The 22,788-nt window shown below is 45.2% G+C and overlaps 1 protein-coding gene across 7 annotated transcripts in view; it reads left to right on the forward strand.

Annotated features, from left to right (window-relative positions):
* The window catches only part of KMT2E (lysine methyltransferase 2E (inactive)), a 141,300-nt gene that overhangs the window by 14,754 nt on the left and 103,758 nt on the right, over window positions 1-22,788 (forward strand). For all 7 annotated transcript variants that reach the window (XM_068276239.1, XM_068276240.1, XM_068276236.1 and 4 more), the window contains one exon: window positions 20,296-20,480. In XM_068276239.1, the coding sequence (XP_068132340.1) occupies window positions 20,410-20,480 (71 nt within the window). In that variant the 5' untranslated portion in view covers window positions 20,296-20,409. The remainder of the gene's footprint in view (window positions 1-20,295; window positions 20,481-22,788) is intronic.

Below are 22,788 nucleotides of genomic sequence, written 5' to 3' on the forward strand. Positions count from 1 at the left end.
AAGGAGGTTAAAGGACTTACGAGCCCAAATAGGTAAAAAAAAAGAGAAGTACCTTAATCACTTTTAAATGCACGTAGGACGCCATCAGCGCCCTCCGTGCAGTTCCGCCGGGTCCCCGCAGTGTGATAGCCCCCTGTGCCGCTCCCGACCCCACGGACGGGGTCGGGCTCCCCTTCCTCTCCTAAGATGGCCGCCGGAGCTGGCCGCGGCTGCGCAGTCCGCATACACGTTAGTGCAGCTGCGCAGCTCTTGGGCCTCCTCCCTTGACCTACGCTTTAAGCACTTCCTAATCTGTGCCAGTTTAGGAATGGATTTGCACTTTTCTTAACTGTAGTGCAGTTCTAGAAATTCATGCTAAACTGCCGTTAATAAATAGAATTTAAAGGGAAGGTCCAAGCAAAATAAAAAAGAGTTTCACTTACCTGGGGCTTCTACCAGCCCCATGCAGCCATCCTGTGCCCTTGTAGTCACTCACTGCTGCTCCAGTCCCCTGCTGGCAGCTTGCCGACCTCGGAGGTCAGGGGCCGCATTGCGTACGTTTTTACGCATTCCGACTAGTGCAGGAACATTAACGTATACATTTTTACGCATTACTGGTTCAATGCGTAAAAATTTACGCATTGAACCAGTAACGCGTAAAAATGTATAGGTTAATGTTCCTGCACTAGCGGGAATGCGTAAAAATGTACGCAATGCGGCCCGCCGACCTCCGAGGTCGGCAAGCTGCCAGTGGGGGACTGGAGCAGCAGTGAGTGAATACGAGGGCACAGGATGGCTGCATGGGGCTGGTAGAAGCCCCAGGTAAGTGAAACTCATTTTTTTATTTTGCTTGAACCTTCCCTTTAAAGCCAATGGGTACCGTTTCTAAAAACAAAAAGTCGGATACTTACCTAAGGAGAGGGAAGGCTCGGTCCTAATGAGCCTTCCCTCTCCTCTCCCGGTGCCCTCGGTGCTGCGCTGGCTCCCCTGTTCGCGTCCGCCGCCGCAGGGACTTCGGAAACCTCCGGGAGCACTCGGGCTTCCGAAGACGGGCCGCTCCATACTACGTACGCGCGAGCGCGTCATAGAGGGCGCTCGCGCATGCGTAGTATGGAGCGGCCGCGTCATCGGGAGCCCGAGTGCTCCCGAAGGCATGCAGAAGTGGCAGTATTTGACCTAACTGGTTGAATACTGCCACGGGGATCCTGCGTGGGACCGGGCACCGGGAGAGGAGAGGGATGGCTCATTAGGACCGAGCCTTCCCTCTCCTTATGTGAGTATCCGACTTTTTGTTTTTAGAATCGGTAAACATTCACTTTAAAGAGTTTCTTATCATGCATAACAGTCCCACCTGCTGGTTAGAACTGTTTAATAGGAACAAACTGTCGGTAATGCTTTGATAAATCTGGGCAACTGATCGATGCATCACTCCAGTGGACATCTGAACAAAACTTGATCAAAATGTTACCATGTTTTTTGCTGGCATTACCCAGTCATTCTGCTAGCAGTGGGAATGACAGGTAGATGCTGGCTGAGCCTGATATAAAGTTCATTATTTTCATATTTCTCCTGTGTCTTACCTGCTAGTTGGTGGTATTTTACTTACAGAAGAGTGTACAAATATTTTTTGAAATTCGCTACTATATTCCTTTAAAGTTAGTATAAAATATAAGCAGGACTAGCACTGAACCTGCACGTCTACTAGCAGTACTTGCCCTATTTTGCATTAGTTTCTGTAATGAAACCGTACTGAGCTCATGGGACTCTGCCAGCTGTATGCCTACTTGGCATTGGAATTATACATGGAATTATCTGAAATGCAATACTGTACAGCCATGTGTAATAATGGTTTAAAGATGCATATAAGGTGCATATTTATCTTTTTGCTGTGTTAAAATGTTAACTGTATCTGGTCAATGGTTTAAAAAGCTTTGGTCTAACGTGTACTTTGAATGGTTTTACATATTGCCAAGTTAAATCATAGAGAAATTGACCCATCATTGTTTTTGTAGAGTCAGAAGGTTTCAAAACCTGCTTACTGACAATAACAAACTATCATTGCATTCCTGAAACAGAAGGTATTTGCAAGTATCCAGCTTCTAATGAGCTTGGAGCTGATTCCATAAATCATCCCTTCAGGATAGTAAATGAATATGCAGATCCTTACTTGAAAAGCCAGGCATACATCCAGAACTTCTGGTTTGTGGCATACCTCTAGCCTATTCATTTTACAGAGAGATGTAATTCAGCTTCTAGACAGCTGTTTCTGGCTTTTTTGGCCTTCATCAGTGCAAGGTATATATTGATATGGCTCTGTGTTAGAACTTAGCTTAGCTGAAAGGTCTTACGGCTGATTTTTTTTTTTTTTGCTTCATAAGGCGCACTCCTACCCCCTCCAAAAGTGTGTGGGCAAGGGAAGTGTGTGCATCTTACGGGCCAAATAATACATTTGGGCTGGCTTCAGGTCTTTCCTCACCAGACTGGGTGTCGAAGCAGCACACTTACTTAGTCATCACTGTGGTCTTTGGTTTTGTCTGGAAAGTCTTCATGAAAGATTAGGAGTAGGGATAGTCAAGGAGATGCAAATAATTCACAAATCGAGTTGATGCAGGAGTATTCAAATTTTGTATGCAAATTTATGCAGCTTGAGAATGGACCAAACAAAATTTACCTCAGTAGGATTTGATATGATCATGTTCAAGCTACAGAATTTGCATAATTCTACATCTCATTGACCATCCTTAATGGCGCTGCCACCATTTATTAAAAGATTTACAGTAGATTCTATATTTTTTATTGACTCAGAAATAACAAACAGTGTATGCCTACCTTAGGGATGGACAAATACTGATTGCAGTGGTCACTGAGAAACTCCCCCAGATAAAGGAAGTAACTATATTTATTATGGCTTATCCATCTTTGGTGGCAACATGATGCATTGATCGTTTAACAGTGATCCCATGTTAAGTGGTAATATCACAGAAAACAAGATAAATGGCATAGTACCATAAACTTTGGTGAACTGTATATGACAATTGTACTAATTAAACACAGTTTCTATGGTGTAACAAACTATAAACATAATTATATGTGTAAATGCTATTTGGAATGCTAAATTGTCATTTCACTTGCTCTCCTTTTTTTGAGGTGCAATAGTGAGGTGTTTAGTGCCTTCACTGCCTGTAAACATTGATTTGTGCTGTATAAGGCATTTAGCAATTTAATATTATTTATTTATTTTTCTCACTGTACAGGAAAGTGATTTTGGTGCGATTGCATTTTGTGATTCTTTAAAGGGACTCAGAGCTGAGTCATACTGCCGCTTTTTTTACTTACCTGGGGCTTTTGTCCAGCCCCATAAGCATGGATGTGTCCCTTGCTGTGCTCCCGCAGTCCTCCGTTCAGCTGCAGTCAACCCCTGGTACGTGGCTCAGTCTGACTGAGTGACGTCAGCCGGGCCCTTCTGCACTTGCGCAAAAGGTCTGCGCATGCGCAGAAGGCCCCCCGCTGACGTCACTGAGCCGCTTACCAGAGAAGATTACGGCTTAACAGAGGTGCTAAGGAGTACAGGGAGGGACACATCCATGCTTCTGGGGCTGGAAGAAGCCCCGGGTAAGTAAAAAAAAAGGGCAGTATGACTCAGCACTGAGTCACTTTAAAGAGGAACTGCAGCGGCAAAACGTCCCCTGGGGGGTACTCACCTCGGGTGGGGGAAGCTCCAGGATCCTGATGAGGCTTCCCATGCCGTCCTCTGTCCCACGGGGGTCTCGCTGCAGCCCTCCGTACAGCCGTGACGTAATATTCACCTTCCTGGCTCCTGCGCAGGCGCTCTGTCGGCTCCGAAGTAGGTGGAAATACCCGATCGCCGTCGGGTCCGCTCTACTGCGCAGGCGCAAGTCTCCGGCGCCTGCGCAGTAGAGCGGACCCGACGGAGATCGGGTATTTCCGTCTATTTCCGAGCCTAAAGCAGCCACAGCGCCCCCGCTGGAGCCAGCAAAGGTAAATATTGAAATTACAGTCGGGCCTGTCGCCGGCTGTTCAGAGGGCTGCAGCGAGACCCCCGTGGGACGCAGGACGGCGTGGGAAGCCTCCATTAGGATCCGGAGGCTTCCCCCACCCGAGGTGAGTACCCCCCAAGGGATCTTTTCGAAGTTACAGAGTCTCTTTAACATTGAAATGCAATTGCTTCAAAATCCCCCAAAAATATGCTGCATGCGCCATGTTTGTGATTTCAGCAAATCACTAATTACTGGCGATCGCTACAGTGTGAACACTACCATTGATTTGCATTGTTATAGAACTTTTTTCAAACGCTAGCGATTTACAGTGAAGCTGAAATCGCTAGTAAAACGAACCGGTGTGAATGAGGCCACTGATGGTAGGCACAGATTGCTCTTTGTCAAACTTGAAAACACATGCAGGCTTTTCTTGGATTGTCACTGAGCGCCAGAGCAAGTATGCAGATCTGGCGCAGCTTAACCTGAGTGGATACACTGTGCCCCCATTGCAACGTCCGGTGAGTGCGTTCACACTACTCACTGTTGTGCAGCTCTCTGCTGCTGTCGCCTCGTGGACCCCAGTTGAGTCCTCCCGCAGCTACTCACCTGTCTTCGGTCGCCATTCAGGTCCTCCATGTGCACTGACATTGCTGCTTGGCTCCGGGAAAGTGCTAGGAGCTCAGAGCCCCAGCAGAAAGGAGGGCTAGCAAATGGGATTCAGGCTAGCAACAGGGAGTATTATTCATTGGTCCACCACTCATGAACCAATGAAAATACTTACTGGTGCTATGGAAGATTCTCATTGGTCTTTTGAACTGAAATGATTGCCCTGGTTCCTCGGGACTCCGATACTGGCAATTGTCACGGAGACCAGCAGTGTGGAGGACCTGAATACCCATACAGAAGACTGGTAAGTTTATTCAGAATGGAGGGGGAAATGGCCTAGTGGGAACTGACAATGTCCATTCCCATAGGCTTGCAAAGGTCCTTTGAGCATCCACAGCATTTGCAGGCTCCAGGAAAATTGTGCCAGTTGGAATTGTGCATTCCATCCATTTGCAAGTGTGAATGGATACGATGTTTAACCACTTAACGACCGCCCCCAGCCGATGGGCGGCGGCAAAGTCCGGGCCCAAACGACCGCAATACGCCCATCGGCGGGGGCGGCTGCGGGAGTGGCTATGCGGCGATCGCGTCATTCGTGACGCGATCAGCCGCCGGGGACTGGCTCCGCCCCCCGTTCGCCGTAACCCGCCGGCCATTCGGAAGCGCCGGCGGGTTACTGGCATCCGGATCGCCGCTGCAACAGTGTATAATAGGCTTTGTAATGTATACAAAGCCTATTATACTGGCTGCCTCCTGCCCTGGTGGTCCCAGTGTCCGAGGGACCACCAGGGCAGGCTGCAGCCACCCTAGTCTGCACCAAACACACTGATTTCCCCCCCCCTGCCCCCTGATCGCCCACAGCACCCCTCAGACCCCCCCCTGCCCACCCCCCAGACCACTGTTTGCACCCAGTCACCCTCCTAATCACCCATCAATCACTCCCTGTCACTATCTGTCAACGCTATTTTTTTTTTAAGTCCCTAATCTGCCCCCTACTCCCTCCTGATCACCCCCCCACCCCTCAGATTCTCCCCAGACCCCCCCCCAGACCCCCCCCCCCCGTGTACTGTATGCATCTATCCCCCCTGATCACCTGTCAATCACCTGTCAATCACCTGTCAATCACCCGTCAATCACCCCCTGTCACTGCCACCCATCAATCAGCCCCTGATCTGCCCCTTGCGGGCAATCTGATCACCCCCCCACACCAATAGATCGCCCGCAGATCCGACATCAGATCACCTCCCAAATCCATTGTTTACATCTATTCTCTCCTCTAAACACCCACTAATTACCCATCAATCACCCCCTATCACCACCTGTCACTGTTACCCATCAGATTAGACCCTAATCTGCCCCTTGCGGGCACCCAATCACCTGCCCACACGCTCAGATTGCCCTCAGACCCCCCCCTTATCAATTCGCCCGTGCAATATTTACATCTGTTATTCCGGGTAATAACCCACTGATCACCTGTCAATCACCCATCAATCACCCCCTGTCACTGCCACCCATCAATCACCCCCTGTCACTGCCACCCATCAATCAGCCCCTAACCTGCCCCTTGCGGGCAATCTGATCACCCCCCCACACCAATAGATCGCCCGCAGATCCGACATCAGATCACCTCCCAAATCCATTGTTTACATCTATTCTCTCCTCTATACACCCACTAATTACCCATCAATCACCCCCTATCACCACCTGTCACTGTTACCCATCAGATTAGACCCTAATCTGCCCCTTGCGGGCACCCAATCACCTGCCCACACGCTCAGATTGCCCTCAGACCCCCCCCCTTATCAATTCGCCCGTGCAATATTTACATCTGTTATTCCGGGTAATAACCCACTGATCACCTGTCAATCACCCATCAATCACCCCCTGTCACTGCCACCCATCAATCACCCCCAGTCACTGCCACCCATCAATCAGCCCCTAACCTGCCCCTTGCGGGCAATCTGATCACCCACCCACACCAATAGATCGCCCGCAGATCCGACATCAGATCACCTCCCAAATCCATTGTTTACATCTATTCTCTCCTCTAAACACCCACTAATTACCCATCAATCACCCCCTATCACCACCTGTCACTGTTACCCATCAGATTAGACCCTAATCTGCCCCTTGCGGGCACCCAATCACCCGCCCACACCTCAGAACGCCCTCAGACCCCAGCCCTGATCACCTCGCCAGTGCATTGCTTGCATCTATTTCCCCCCTCTAATCACACCTTGAGACACCCATCAATCACCTCCTGTCACCCCCTAGCACACCTACCCATCAGATCAGGCCCTAATTTGCCCCGTGTGGGCTCCTGATCACTCGGCCAAACCCTCAGATCCCCCTCAGACCCCCTTCCGATCACCTCCCCAGTGCATTGATTGCATCTATTTTCCCCTCTAACCGCCCCCTGAGACACCCATCAATCACCTCCTGTCACCCCCCCTAGCACTCCTATCCATCAGATCAGGCCCAATACATCCTGTCATCTAAGAGGCCACCCTGCTTATGACCGATTCCACAAAATTTGCCCCCTCATAGACCACCTGTCATCAAAATTTGCAGATGCTTATACCCCTGAACAGTCATTTTGAGAAATTTGGTTTCCAGACTACTCACAGTTTTGGGCCCGTAAAATGCCAGGGCAGTATAGGAACCCCACAAGTGACCCCATTTTAGAAAGAAGACACCCCAAGGTATTCTGTTAGGTGTATGATGGGTTCATAGAATATTTTATTTTTTGTCAAAAGTTAGCGGAAATTGGATTGTTATTGTTTTTTTCACAAAGTGTCATTTTTCACTAACTTGTGAGAAAAAATAAAATCTTCTATGAACTCACCATACCCCTAACGGAATACCTTGGGGTGTCTTCTTTCTAAAATGGGGTCACTTGTGGGGTTCCTATACTGCCCTGGCATTTTAGGGGCCCTAAACCGTGAGGAGTAGTCTAGAAAACAAATGCCTCAAAATGACCTGTGAATAGGACGTTGGGCCCCTTAGCGCACCTAGGCTGCAAAAAAGTGTCACACATGTGGTATCGCCATACTCAGGAGAAGTAGTATAATGTGTTTTGTGGTGTATTTTTACACATACCCATGCTGGGTGGGAGAAATCTCTCTGTAAATGGACAATTGTGTGTAAAACAAATAAAAAAATGTGTCATTTACAGAGATATTTCTCCCACCCAGCATGGTTATATGTAAAAATACACCACAAAACACATTATACTACTTCTTCTGAGTACGGCGATACCACATGTGTGACACTTTTTTGCAGCCTAACTGTGCTAAGGGGCCCAAAGTCCAATGAGTACCTTTAGGATTTCACAGGTCATTTTGAGACATTTGGGTTCAAGACTACTCCTCACGGTTTAGGGCCCCTAAAATGCCAGGGCAGTATAGGAACCCCACAAGTGACCCCATTTTAGAAAGAAGACACCCCAAGGTATTCTTTTAGGTGTATGATGAGTTCATAGAAGATTTTATTTTTTGTCACAAGTTAGCGGAAATTGATATGTATTGTTTTTTTTTTCACAAAGTGTCATTTTCCGCTAACTTGTGACAAAAAAAAAATCTTCTATGAACTCACCATACTCCTAACAGAATACCTTGGGGTGTCTTCTTTCTAAAATGGGGTCACTTGTGGGGTTCCTATACTGCCCTGGCATTTTAGGGGCCCTAAACCGTGAGGAGTAGTCTAGAATCCAAATGCCTCAAAATGACCTGTGAATAGGACGTTAGGCCCCTTAGCGCACCTAGGTTGCAAAAAAGTGTCACACATGTGGTATCGCCGTACTCAGAAGAAGTAGTATAATGTGTTTTGGGGTGTATTTTTATACATACCCATGCTGGGTGGGAGAAATCTCTCTGTAAATGGACAATTGTGTGTAAAAAAAATCAAATAATTGTCATTTACAGAGATATTTCTCCCACCCAGCATGGGTATGTGTAAAAATACACCCCAAAACACATTATACTACTTCTCCTGAGTACGGCGGTACCACATGTGTGGCACTTTTTTGCACCCTAAGTGCGCTAAGGGGCCCAAAGTCCAATGAGTACCTTTAGGATTTCACAGGTCATTTTGCCACATTTGGTTTCAAGACTACTCCTCACGGTTTAGGGCCCCTAAAATACCAGGGCAGTATAGGAACCCCACAAATGACTCCATTTTAGAAAGAAGACACCCCAAGGTATTCCGTTAGGAGAATGGCGAGTTCATAGAAGATTTTATTTTTTGTCACAAGTTAGCGGAAAATGACACTTTGTGAAAAAAAACAATTAAAATCAATTTCCGCTAACTTGTGACAAAAAAAAAAAATCTTCTATGAACTCACCATACATCTAACGGAATACCTTGGGGTGTCTTCTTTCTAAAATGGGGTAATTTGTGGGGTTCCTATACTGTCCTGGCATTTTAGGGGCCCTAAACCGTGAGGAGTAGTCTTGAAACGAAATTTCTCAAAATGACCTGTGAAATCCTAAAGGTACTCATTGGACTTTGGGCCCCTTAGCGCAGTTAGGGTGCAAAAAAGTGCCACACATGTGGTATCGCCGTACTCAGGAGAAGTAGTATAATGTGTTTTGGGGTGTATTTTTCCACATACCCATGCTGAGTGGGAGAAATATCTCTATAAATAGACAATTGTGTGTAAAAAAAAATAAAAAAATTGTCATTTACGGAGATATTTCTCCCACCCAGCATGTGTATGTGTAAAAATACACCCCAAAACACATTATACTACTTTTCCTGAGTACGGCAATACCACATGTGTGGCACTTTTTTGCGGCCTAACTGCGCTAAGGGGCCCAAAGTCCAATGAGCATCTTTAGGCTTTACAGGGGTGCTTACAATTAGGCACCCCCCAAATGCCAGGACAGTAAACACACCCCACAAATGACCCCATTCTGGAAAGTAGACACTTCAAGGTATTCAGAGAGGAGCATAGTGAGTCTGTGGCAGATTTCATTTTTTTTTTTCGCAAGTTAGAAGAAATGGAAACTTTTTTTTTTTTTTTTTTTTGTCACAAACTGTCATTTTCCGCTAACTTGTGACAAAAAATAAAATCTTCTATGAACTCACCATGCCTCTCACTGAATACTTTGGGATGTCTTCTTTCCAAAATGGGGTCATTTGGGGGGTATTTGTACTATCCTGGAATTTTAGCCCCTCATGAAACATGACAGGTGCGCAGAAAAGTCAGAGATGCTTGAAAATGGGAAAATTCACTTTTGGCACCATAGTTTGTAAACGCTATAACTTTTACCCAATCCAATAAATATACACTGAATGTTTTTTTTTTTATCAAAGACATGTAGCAGAATAACTTTCGCGCTCAAATGTATAGGAAATTTTACTTTATTTGAAAAATGTCAGCACAGAAAGTTAAAAAAGTCATTTTTTTGACAAAATTCATGTCTTTTTTGATGAATATAATAAAAAGTAAAACTCGCAGCAGCAATCAAATAGCATCAAAAGAAAGCTGTATTAGTGACAAGAAAAGGAGGTAAAATTCATTTAGGTGGTAGGTTGTATGACCGAGCAATAAACCGTGAAAGCTGCAGTGGTCTGAATGGAGAAAAAGGCTCTGGTCCTTAAGGGGCGAAAAGACTGTGGTCCTGAAGTGGTTAATGTAGGATCCGTTTACACATATGCTTTCGTCCCGCTAGCTCACTCTTGTCAAAAAAAAAAAAAAATGCTCTGAACGGCTTGATCCAAAAAAGCAACCAGCTGCAATAAAACATGTCTGAGATAACTACCTTAAGTGATGTTTCTAAAGGTGGCCATAGACTTATAGATTTGCAGCAGATTTGACAATCAGATTTTTCAGATGCCAGTCAAATCTGGCAGGAATGTATGTGATGTGTGCTACACACTAGGAACAGATTTCCAATGGCTTTCAAAATGAAATCTATTGGAAATCGATCTAAATGCATTATTAGACCATTATTTATTGTATTAATAAAGCGCCAACATATTATGCAGCACTGGACATTCGTTTAGGTTACAGACCATATTTAGGGGTGACATACAGCAATACGACAATACAGGAATACAAGAAAAACAGTACAAGGTAATGCTTAGTCAGTCACTGGATGGGAGCATGGAGATTAGGCAAGTTGAGTTCACTCAAATGCATTGCATGGGTGCACAGTAATGGAGGTGCATGATCAGGTAGGACGCAAATGGAGGAAGACCCTGCCCGAAGGCTTACAATCTATTGGGAGAGGTAGGGACACAAAAGGTAGGGGACCAGAGTTCAGCTGCGGGTTTAGCAGGGCTGTGGAGTCTGAGTCGAGGAGTCGGAGCAATTTTGGGTACCCAGACTCGGTGATTTCATACACTGAGGAGTCGAATGATTTTGTACAAAATCCACAGCCCTGGTAAGTATAACACTAAGGAGTCGGAGCCATTTTGGGTACCTGGAGACGGAGTTGGAGTCGGTGGTTTCATACACTGAGGAGTTGGGAAGATTTTTGTACCAACTCCACAGCCCTGGGGTTTAGAGCACTTGTAAGGGGTAGTAGGCCAGAGTGAAACGGTGAGTTTTGAGGGCCTTCTTGAAAATGTTGGAGGGGGCTGCCCTAATGGGTGGAGGCAGGAAGTTCCATAGTGTTGGAGCAGCTCTTGAGAAGTCCTGGAGGCATGCATGGGACTGGGTGATGCGGAGGACCATTAGATCCAATGCAACTCTATGGGCCTTCAATCTGCTGCCAGCAGCAGATCAACCTAGATTTTCCAACCTGTCATATCAAATTGATTGAAATCGTCGCAAATCGTTCAATAGATTTGATAGAATCTCTTTCCGATCGATGGCTGAAATTGACCAGTGTATGGGTCCCTTTAGAAGCATTCCTGAAATTTTAGTGTAATATGTAATTTAGTGAAGCTTCCTGTTTGTACTTTTTGGGTTTCTTTACAAAAATGAGGAAGTGAAGTTTCTGTATTGTTCATAGCTACTCTGCTGTTTTGGTAGGGAACTATGAAAAACAAATTGTAGTGGTCAGTGCTGTATATTTTATACAGGGAGACAGCTTTATTTGTATGTATGAAACATTGTAACTCAAGTAATTTGTAAGTAGGGGACTTTCTGTATTTTCAAATGAGTGATAGCTATGTACTTGTAGTGATCTGTATACTGTATAGTAGTGTAAGTGTGCAGAATCTGTAACCGCCTCCTTTATGTTTGTGCAGTATCCGATTATAGAAATAACCTATAGAGGTGTTCACTAAGCTGCTCAGCTGCAGTTCTGAGCTCTATAAATCCTCTGTCTAAAGAGAATAAGAATATGGATGTGTATGTGCTTCCTTATACAGTTACTTCTTACGTGATTGCTATTGATTTTTATCATAGTGGAGATTATTTATTTAAAACTTTCTCATAGTTGATAGTGATCATAATTCTGTATTTATATAACAGCACAGTAAAGTCTTGATTATATTTTTGCATAAATGTTGAGTTGGTGAGATGGTACATCGATCATAATTACTCAATCAACTTCTAATTGGGAAGTGATCAATTGCTTGCCAAATCTGATGGTTTATATGTATGGCTAGTTTTAGTATGTCCCACGCCCATCCCCTGGCACTTGCTATGGGAAATAGAGACCAGACAGGCTCTTCCTGGTTGCCCGTTTTCCTCCATCATAGTGTCATTTGAACACATCACTTTGGTGAGGGGGTCATATGCAAATCTCAGAACCCTTAGATATGAATATGATGGTGTGGAGCAATTTTAGAGGTGACTTAGTGGACTTCTATTTTTACATTGAAGCTGTACTTTAATTTTGCCACGTTGTAGTACTTTGTATTTCAGCTTACTAGCAGCCTCCCCTACAGCATCTCCCAGGAGCCTGTTGTCAAAACCTTGTCCCCTTCCTCCCCCTTATCCAAATTGGAGTGAGATGAAGAATGGCAGCTTGTCCACACTCTTCTTATGTTCCCAATATAAAACTTGTCTCTCTTGTGAAGGAGATGGACAGCGGCATTTCAATAAATGTAAGGTATTTAAGCAGTTTGTGTCAGATGCATTTAAATTCTGTAGCATTTTAGGGGAGTTGATTAGGGCATTTGAACAAAACATTTGAAGGTGGACAGTGGCTTTCAGCTTGCATTTGTACTTTAAGGCTAGTTACACACCAGGACGTTGCGTTTAGGGGACGTTATAACGTGACCCTAACGCAACGCCTGGTGCTCTCTGGTGTGGACATCGGAGTGAGCTGCGTTGTGCAGCTCACTCTGGCGTCCGTGATGCGTACTCTTGGACGCATGCGGCATCACGTGGTCCCGCCCGGCCAATCGCCGCACAGAGCGGCCGCTCCAGGAAGTAAACACTGCACGTCACTGAGTGCAGTGAATATTAAATAGCCATGTGCCCGGCGGCTCTCCCCTCCTCCCCAACATGACTGAGCATGTGCAAACAGTCTAACGCGGCTTAGCCGCGGAGAACTAACAGAATGCATCACTTTGCTGCGTTACAATGTACAGTGTGAACAGCCCACTTGTGTTACATTGCTGTGCGTTGGGGGAGCGTTACAGGCTGCACTAACGTGCGCCTGTAACGTCTCTGTGTGCAAGAAGCCTAAAGGGAACGTAAACTCAGTAATATTATTTAAAATAAACATATGATGTACCTGCAAATGAATATTACATACTTACATCACCGCCAGTTCCTCTCAGAAGCTCACCATTATCTTCTTACAACAATTCCTTCCGATTCTGACAAGATTTTGTCAGAACTGAAATATAGCAGTTGCTGTGAGTTTTTTATAGCGATTGCTGTCAGTTATAACTGAAAGGACAACTGATGCGCAAGGTAATGACTGTGTTTCTCTAAGGGCCCGTTTCCACTAGAAGCGATGCGGCTACATGGGCGCATCGCACCACAGGTATGCTAAAACACAGGCACCGCAAAGGAATAGTTTCCACTGCGTGCACGTTGTGTGGAGCGATCCGAGAATCTGAGGCATGCAGCAGCTTTTCGCACTGCCGCATCCCATCTGCTCAGTTGACTTCCGCATCGGGAGATGCGGAAGTGACGCGGGCACCGGAAAAAGTGATGCGTAGCTGCATCGCATCACTTTCGCCAATTGAAAATGCTCAAATAGGTGATACTACAGTTTAACAGTGTGCTGATCAGGAAGCTGTTATGGGGTAGTGGCTATTTTCAAAATGGAGGATGCAGAATTCCATTGGTCACAGTGAGCAAACAGGACGCAGGAAAGGAGAAAGTGATTGGGGAGTAGACTACGCGGGAGATAAGTATGACGTATGTTTTTTTTTTTTTTAACTTTTTTTAATTTTCAGTTCAGGTTTGCTTTAAAAACAGTTTTCAATTTCTTGGTGTCACTAGGCAAAGCTTTAGCGCAGTTCCTGAAATTCATCTTTCAGTGGAGCAACTGGCATCTCAATGGCATCCAACTGTGTACACTACTTTACGGTGTGTTCTGTAGATCAACAGATATTTTCAACATCAATAATCTGTACAAAAGAGGACAACAAGTAGGCCAAGGGGAACAAACACCATTGTGTTCTGTGGACGGAAGAGTGGCATTTCCAGTGACTTGCACTAATTTGCCTGGGATGGGGAGAGTGATATTTGCAGAGGTACTTTTGTCTGAATTAAGCCTCACACACAATAACTGCATCAGCCAACATACAGGCGTGTGTATGGCAGCTGGCGACCCCAAACCTGCAAGGAATCCACCTGGGCGAATCCTCTCAATTCCAGAGATAACGATCCCATAATTCGCGCTACTCCCCCACTCGTGTGTGATGTCAAACATGCGCCACTCTTTTCCCCCCTGCATAGCAACACAGCGCATTATCAGCTGACACGCATCTGTGCAGCCCGGCCCAGACATGTCGCCCAAGGGGATCAGTACCTGATTACCTTTTTAAGACTGGGAAATGGAAGATTTCCAGGTATAGTGTTGAGTTGACCAGCGGTTGTCAACCAGTTATTTTCAGGGACATGGATCAGGGGTAGGACAATAGTAGACTAAAGTTAAAGGAACAGCAGTGCAGCGCACAGCTAGTGAATAACAATATGTATGCTGATCAGGTATGCTCATTTTGCTATCTACTTGTTTTGCTATTTGATTGTGACCATAAAATGCAGGAAGCAAAACATCAACATGACCGTTAACTGCAATTTAAATTGGGGTTTAGAGAAGACACTTTCTTTGAAAATGGGAAGCAATTTTATCAAGTGTGGTTATAAAGAGAACAAAGCTGCAAATATGTCATTTAAAAAAAAAATGGTAGCTGCTATTTTAAAATGGCACATAAACAAACAAACAAACAAACACAGAACATTTATATCGCGCTTTTCTCCTGGCGGACTCAAAGCGCCAGAGCTGCAGCCACTAGGACGCGCTCTATAGGCAGTAGCAGTGTTAGGGAGTCTTGCCTAAGGTCTCCTACTGAATAGCTGCTGGCTTACTGAACAGGCTGAGCCGAGATTCGAACCCAGGTCTCCTGTGTCAGAGGCAGAGCCCTTAACCATTACACCATCCAGCCACCACATAAAGGTGACACATTTTCTCTGTTGCTAGTAGTTGTCTTTAGTGTAAGTAATTTTTTTTTTTCCTTTGTAAGTTGCACGTGCAGTCACACACAGACACACCCCACTTGCTGTCAGCATGGTTCATAAGCAAGCATATCTGTGGTTTGACCAGTGCTCTATTTAGAGGTATTCATCAGATAACATATCTTTGATATACTTTGTTTCAGAAATTTCACTTTTCCATGTATATGAAAGTTTCCTTGTTTGTCAGCAAGACTTTGTTTGGGCCAGGTGCCCAGTTTTATTTGGCGTCTTCCACCTAACAAGACTTTTAACAGCAAATTGACATGGCTGCTGACCTGACAGTTACTTCACTAAAGTAACAGCTGTTCGAAGTCTTGTTGGGTAGAAGAACCCAAGTAAAGGAGTCCCTCTCCGTGTGCCTGCTGACCGATATTAAAAAGTGGCTTTTCAGTATTTTGTGATACCATGTATATTAAAGAATTTATTATGAAACAGTTGGGCCTAAAGTTGCCGTGCACAGGTCAACTGCATCAGGACCAATGACTATTACTGTAGCAGCAGAGTGACTAGATGTTTATAGTAATGGTTCTTTTAAGCCTGATTTAGGGCTGGTGCACACCAAAACCCGCTAGCAGATCCGCAAAACGCTAGCAGATTTTTAAACGCTTTTTTTTATTTTTATGAGGCGTTTTGCTAGCGTTTTGCGGATTGCTGCTGCGGTTTTCAGTATAGTAGATTTCATATATTGTTACAGTAAAGCTGTTACTGAACAGCTTCTGTAACAAAAACGCCTGCAAAACCGCTCTGAAGTGCCGTTTTTCAGAGCGGTTTGCGTTTTTCCTATACTTAACATTGAGGCAGAAACGCATCCGCAATCCAAAAAATGCCTCACCCAGGCATTTTTCGTTTCTGCAAAACGCCTGCCGCTCTGGTGTGCACCACCCCATTGAGATACATTGACCAAGCAGATCCGCAGCCGCAAGCGGATCTGAAAACGCCCAAAAAGCCGCTCGGTGTGCACCAGCCCTTAAAGAGGAGCTGTTAGGTATAGGGTCTCAAAGAAAAAACACATTTATCAGTAGCTAAATATTGGCTCTACTTACATTACATATGCATTTCACTGTCCACGTTTGGATTTCACAGAATGTTTATATAGTATTTGCAGAGAATGATGCTCCTGACAGCTCATGGCAGGTTCCATGTTTGTCTGTCTCATATAAAGCCAATTGTGATGTCCTATCCTCCCTGCTTCCTGATGTTACGACTCACAAAAAAAGATCCTAATGGAAAACGCTACTGTGCAGTGAATATTAGCCATGTGGCTAGGAACATTAGCGGACTCATGCAGTATACTCTAACGGAACATGTGCCCTGTGATTTTTCAGTGCTGTGAGTTTAGGCTGCTGTTAGAAGCTGCTGTAACATGAGCCTGTAACTTCTCACTGTGAAAGCAGCCTTAGGGCGTGATAGGGAAATGAAGGGGATGACCCAAGGTAGTGCAGTGGAGAGAAGAGGCAGCCCCAGAATGCTTTGCAGTATCTGTTATGCGTCCTGCCGGCCTACTTATGAGCTTGGGAATAACAGCCTCGCTGTTCAGCACACATCACAGTAAGAGAGATTTTTAACTTCAGTATTGCCCTTTTGGCTTCCTTCTAAACTGTTTAACACAGTAGAATAGAGGTTTAAATTAGCTTTTGCAGCCTGACAGTTACTCTTTAAATACTTAAAACATACAGTAATCGGATGTTATCTTGCTTGTAAAGCATCATCGCGCATTGTGAGTGCATTTCTCTTGGTAAACAAAAATTAAATGATAAAAAGTGAAAAATTGTTCTGGGTTGAGTAGTGGATGTGTACTTTTATACCTAAGCAGTTCAAAACAATGCAAACTGGAGGTATGAAGGCAGTTTTAATCAAAGTCCTTTGCAAGCAGGAAAACGTTGCATAATACTTTTTGATGCTTTTTGACTTGAAAATTAGTCAGGGCTAAGACACACTGCAGAGCGCTTTTCGACCATCAGGGCTGCGTTAATGCTGCCATTGACATGCATTAAAACCGCACTCATTTTGCAGTGATTTTAATGCAAGTCAATGGGAGTGTTTTATTTAAAAAAAACGCAAACCGTGATTTCCGTAGAAAATTGCTCTGCCCTCATCAGTTTAATTGGCCTGTAAATGCACATGTTTTAGACTAAGAACAGGTTCAGATGAGCACTAGGGTACATCGCGTTTAGCTGATGCTAAACGCTTCTTTTTAAAGGCACAGAGAAGAATTTGGTATCAGTTGCCATAGATTGATTGGTTACCTTATTTTCCATGTTATTTGACTTGTTAATAAAATAGTGTAAATAGTGTAAGTGTTATAGTTCGTGTAACTGATATGTTGGTTCATTTTATTTATTTATTTTTGCCAGCATACAAATTTAATGCATGTTGTATTGGTCTGTTAATTGGGCCTGTCCATCTCAAGAGGAAGGGCCCGTTCAGACTGCACGCATTTCCAGCCGCGTTTTGGAAACGCGTGCAGGAGGCCGACACGCACGACATCACAGTGCATAGAGTGCACTGTCTGATGTTCACACTGCATGCGTTCCGGACCTGTGCGGTCCGGGAACGCATGCTGCACGCAGATTTTGCAAAAACGCGCGGCTGTCCCATTCACTTTTCAGTGATGGGATCAGCCACGCAACGCATACAAACGTGGATAGCGTGCGTTCACATGCGCTGCGTTCCACATGCGTGGCCGTCCACGTTTTGTAATGTGAACCGGCCCGAAGTGTATTTGCTTGGATCTATTCCAAGCTACTCAAAATTTTGTATAAAGGTGGGGTGTGTACACACTTATGACAGATGTCGCACATTGGAGATCAGGACTTGATCTCTTTCGGTGACATCGCTTGTCCTGGCTGCACACACACACGTGGGGGCGACGGAGGGACAACGAGCGGTGCGTGCATCACTTCATGCAGCGGGGGGAGAAGCAGTGCAAACAGTAGGATTCCCGTTGCTGGGGTTGAGTAGACTTGCCCAGCAGATCACTAGCGGGTTGGGGGTCGCTGGCTGCCATGCACATGCCTGTTTGTTGGCTGAGGCAGTCGTTTTTGGCCGCCTCAGCTGACTTAAGTCAGGTGTGTGTAGACCTTGAAGAAAAAATGCCTGGCTATTTACTGCAGTAAATAGCCGAGCGGTTTTCCCCGAGGGTAGGCGGGTCCAGGCGCCGGAATGGAGTGATGCAAGGTCTTCGGGAGGGCTTTGTGGCACGAGACTCCGCAGGTAAATATAACTTTTGTTTACAGCAGCGCTGCAGGATTTTTAATTTTTGGATGGAGATACTCTTTAAGAGTTTGTGTGCAGGCTGGAAAAAAATTAGAATCTTATTGACCACCTCGAATTGTGATTTAAAGTGTAATTGGCACAAATTCAAAAATCAATTCTATATTTTTATCTGGTAAACAAGTTATAAGGATGCTATCCATGCAATCCAAAAGTTAAAATCACTTTTACTTTTCTTGTTGAGAAATGATCATTCCCCAGTTTACCTGACTCTTATTTGGTACATACAAAATTTGGTACACAAAAAGGAAGTTGTAGGGCATGCTGGGTTGTCTTTTTTTGCTTCTCTATTTCCTCTCAGACTTAACTAAAGCAGCCTGATTGGCTGAAGCATCTTTCCCTCCTGTTTTCCTCTCCCACACCTCTGTTCCTCTCTGATGGGCCAATATTTCTCATGCTGAGGCAATGCACTTTCTATAGTGAAGGGCTGGCAAATCAGGCAGAGGAGAGTAGGGCAGGAAATTACATCAGGACTGGCTTCAAAATAGCCACATTTAAAATGGGAAATGCTAAGAAGGCTTTTCTCATATATTTTTTTTTTTCACAGTACAAAAACTACTATAAACAAAAAGGACAGTGCAATACACGTTATGTAAGTAGAGCAATTATTTATCTACTTATACAGGTAGTCCCTGATTAACGAACAAGATAGGGACTGTAGGCTCGTTTTTAACCTGAATCTGTTCTTAAGACAGAACATTATGCCATCTCTGTCCCCTGTACCTCCTCTGTGCCTCCAGTGTACCTTTTTAAAATTGATTTTCTCCAAAACTACAAGTCCAATTAGAATTTTTTTTGGCTTGTTCCCATGGAAACAGAAAATCCATGGCGTTTGTAAGTTGGGGACTACCTGTATATGTGTTTTGTTTTTTTTTCTGAGATAGTATGGCTGACAGCTCCTCTGTAAGAGATCTCCCTTTTTGTTTTGCCTAAATGGCGTGTACACACGCCATACTTTAGCAAATGACGGGTCCGTCAGACCCTCGGGCTGGGTGGACGTTCTGCTGACAGTAGGACGTGTGTACACGCTGTTGGAAGACTGATAAGACTGTTTCTGACAGATCCGCTCGTTTGCTAAAGTATGGCATGTGTACGCGCCTTTAAAGGATACGTCCAGGCAGATTAAATGGATCAAAATCCACTTCCTTCAGCCCCTGGCAGCCGTCCTGTGCCCTAACCGCAGCTCCGGTGGCTCCTGGTATCCTCTGCTGCAGAAGCCGACCCGGGTCGGCTTCTTGTGCACTCCACTGCACGGGTCACGTAGTTCTGCGCCTGCGCCTGAGGACGTCAGCCAGGCCACGTGACCCGCGTGGTGGAACGCACAGGAAGTCGACCTGGCAAGGTTGGCTTCTGTAGCGGAGGCTGCCTGGACGTATCGTTTCAGGCTTGTACACATGCCTGACTAAAGTCGGCTGAGACGGCCAATAACGACCGCCTCAGCCGATAATCAGGCTTGTGTTCAGTGGCCCCCAACTCGCAAGTGATCCACCCAGCGGATCAACTCTCCACCTGCGATGGCCGATCACATTGTTCACGCCACTTCCCCTGCCCACCGTGTGGCGGCACGCATACGCCACTCCGTTGTCCTTCAGCTTCCTTACATAGGAATACAGCGCATCGTCTGCTACACATCTGACATGCTCCTGTGCAACCCGGCCCATCGATGTCGCTCAAGGGGATTGGCATCGACAGGTGGCATCCTTCAAAGGGGTGCCTTTAATTACAGGCCGAAAATGTTTGTCACAATTTTCAAAGACACTCAAAATCAATGAAGCTGTTCTTAATATGTCTGGTTATCATATGGAGTGAATGACCTTGCTATCTTTCTCTGCTTTACTCTAGGATTTGTGGATGCACTTAGATGTTTGCAATGAGCACTGTGGCTGGCATGCCCCAGTGTTTTGGATCCTGGTGCAGAGGACCCTATAGTAATCGAATTTATCAGAAGCGAACGTCATGAGCATAGTGATCCCTTTGCGGGTTGAGACAGCAGAAACTCCATATTTAGATATGGCTGCAGGCTCGGAGTAAGTCACTTTTGCATTGTTATTTTATTATAGAATATATTGATGTATATTTCAGAAAAATAAATGCATTCTGGCACAATGGGTGTATATATAGCACTTATCCTCTTTAGGCCTTTCGTAGAAGCCCATGTTTTTATTTTGGTTTGTAGGTGATGAAAATCCAGGTTTGCGTTTACTAGAGTGAACGCTCTTTGTTTGACTCTCATCAGGGAGAGAGTAAGAAATGAATGGTGGTGAAACTGTAGAGAGTTGGTTTTATAGTTTAAAGAGAAGGTCCGAGATAATTAAAAGGCAAAAATCCACTTACCTGGGGCTTCCGCCATCCCCTGGCAGCCATCCTGTTCCCTCGCCACAGCTCCGGTGGCTACCGGTCTCCTCCAGTGCAGATGCCAACCTGGCCAGGTCGGCATCTACTTGCGCTTCAGGATGCGGCTCAGGTAGTCGCACTGACGTAATATGGACTGTACTACGCAGGCGCAGAGCTGCCGCACTTGCGCAGTACAGTCCGGATGACATCAGCGTGACTCCATGAGCTGCACTCTGGAGCGCAGAAGGCATTTTGTACCGGTGGGGACCCCTTGCCACCAGCGGAGCTGCGGCGAGGGCACAGGACGGCTGCAAGGGGTTGAAGGAAGCCCCAGGTAAGTAGATTTTTTCCCTTAAGCACCTCGGACCTTCCCTTTATTGCTGGGAACACACAATGCAATTTCCTGTCAGATCGACAGGTGATCAGACAGGAAGTTGTACAGCGTGTACATGTCCAAACTCCTCCTGATCGATAAAGGGATCGGCTTTCCAGTGACAACTTTGCAAAATCGATCCCTTTATGATCAGAATCAGAATGAACACGTTGGAAATCGCCAGATTCCGGATGATCGGACTGGAAGTTGCATTGTGTATTCCCAGCATTTGTTTTTAACTCTTGCAACCAAAATGGGATTTTTTTTATTTTGGGGGGTGGGGGGGAGGGAGATTAATGCTGTTTATACCAGGGCTGTGGAGTCAGTCCAAAAATCCACCGACTCCGACTGCTCAGTTTAGGATTCCACCGACTCCGACTCCACGACTCCGACTCCTCTAATTTGCATATTACAATTTTGTTGATTAAAAGTATGTAACATGAAATTCGTCTCTTAACTGCCAACGCTTAGGAATTTTACAAGACAACTGAAGTGAGAAGGATATGTAGACTACTATATTTATTCCCTTTAGACTAAAACTAGTCCTTGGTAAGAGTACTTGTAAAAGGTACAACCGGAACAAAGAACATCTATCAAGTGTGGGTGCATGTAAGAATGATGTGCAGGTACTCTGCAGGGGAATGAGGAGATTGTAAACAGACAACACCTCTGTGTTCAATGTGCACAGCATTCTCAGTGGATTCCCTGCAGCTCTGTGGGGAGTGCATATGTAGAGTATAGTACTACTGTGTAAGGCCTGGTGCACACCAGAGGAGTTTTTCTGAGCGTTTTGAGTTTTAAATCTGCTGCTAATGTTATCCTATGTGTCTGTGCACACTGGAGCAATGAGGTTTTGTAAAAAACCCCATAGCATTACATTGGGAAGAGCTTTTGAAACCTCTAAAAGCTCTTCCCAATGTAATGCTATGGGTTTTTTTACAAAACCTCATTGCTCCAGTGTGCACAGACACATAGGATAACATTAGCAGCAGATTTAAAAACTCAAAACGCTCAGAAAAACTCCTCTGGTGTGCACCAGGCCTAACAAAGTAAACCTGAGACAGATGAAATTAAAGTTTTATACATACCTGGGGCTTCCTCCAGCCGCCTTCAGGATAATCAGTCCCTCGTTGTCCTCCTCCACCACCTGGATCTTCTGCTATGAGTCCAGGTACTTGAGTCAGTCAAGCGTAGTGCGCATGAACACACTCCGCCGTGAGCGTACTACACCTGTGCAGCACTATTGCGCAGGTGCAGAATGTTCCTGGCTGTGGGAGCGGCATGCGGCCGGACAGCGCTGACTGGCTGAATTACCAGGACTCATAGCAGAAGATCCGGGTGGTGGAGGACAGTAAGGGACTGATTAGCCTGAAGGGGGCTGGAGGAAGCCCCAGGTATGTATAAAACTTTACTTTTCATCCGTCTCAGTTACCCTTTAATTTGTAGTCACCGAACCAAATTTTAATAACATATCAAATTATTTTATTTCATCAGCAAAGGGAGTGCATACATTTGCATAAATCAGCATCAGTGCAGAATTATTTCCATCTCGTTGACCATTTCTATTAGTCACATAGCTACACATCAGGCTTTATTCTTACAGCATAGATGTTATTTAGTATATAGTA

Source organism: Hyperolius riggenbachi, chromosome 3 (assembly GCF_040937935.1).
Source record: "Hyperolius riggenbachi isolate aHypRig1 chromosome 3, aHypRig1.pri, whole genome shotgun sequence".
Taxonomy (NCBI): domain Eukaryota; kingdom Metazoa; phylum Chordata; class Amphibia; order Anura; family Hyperoliidae; genus Hyperolius; species Hyperolius riggenbachi.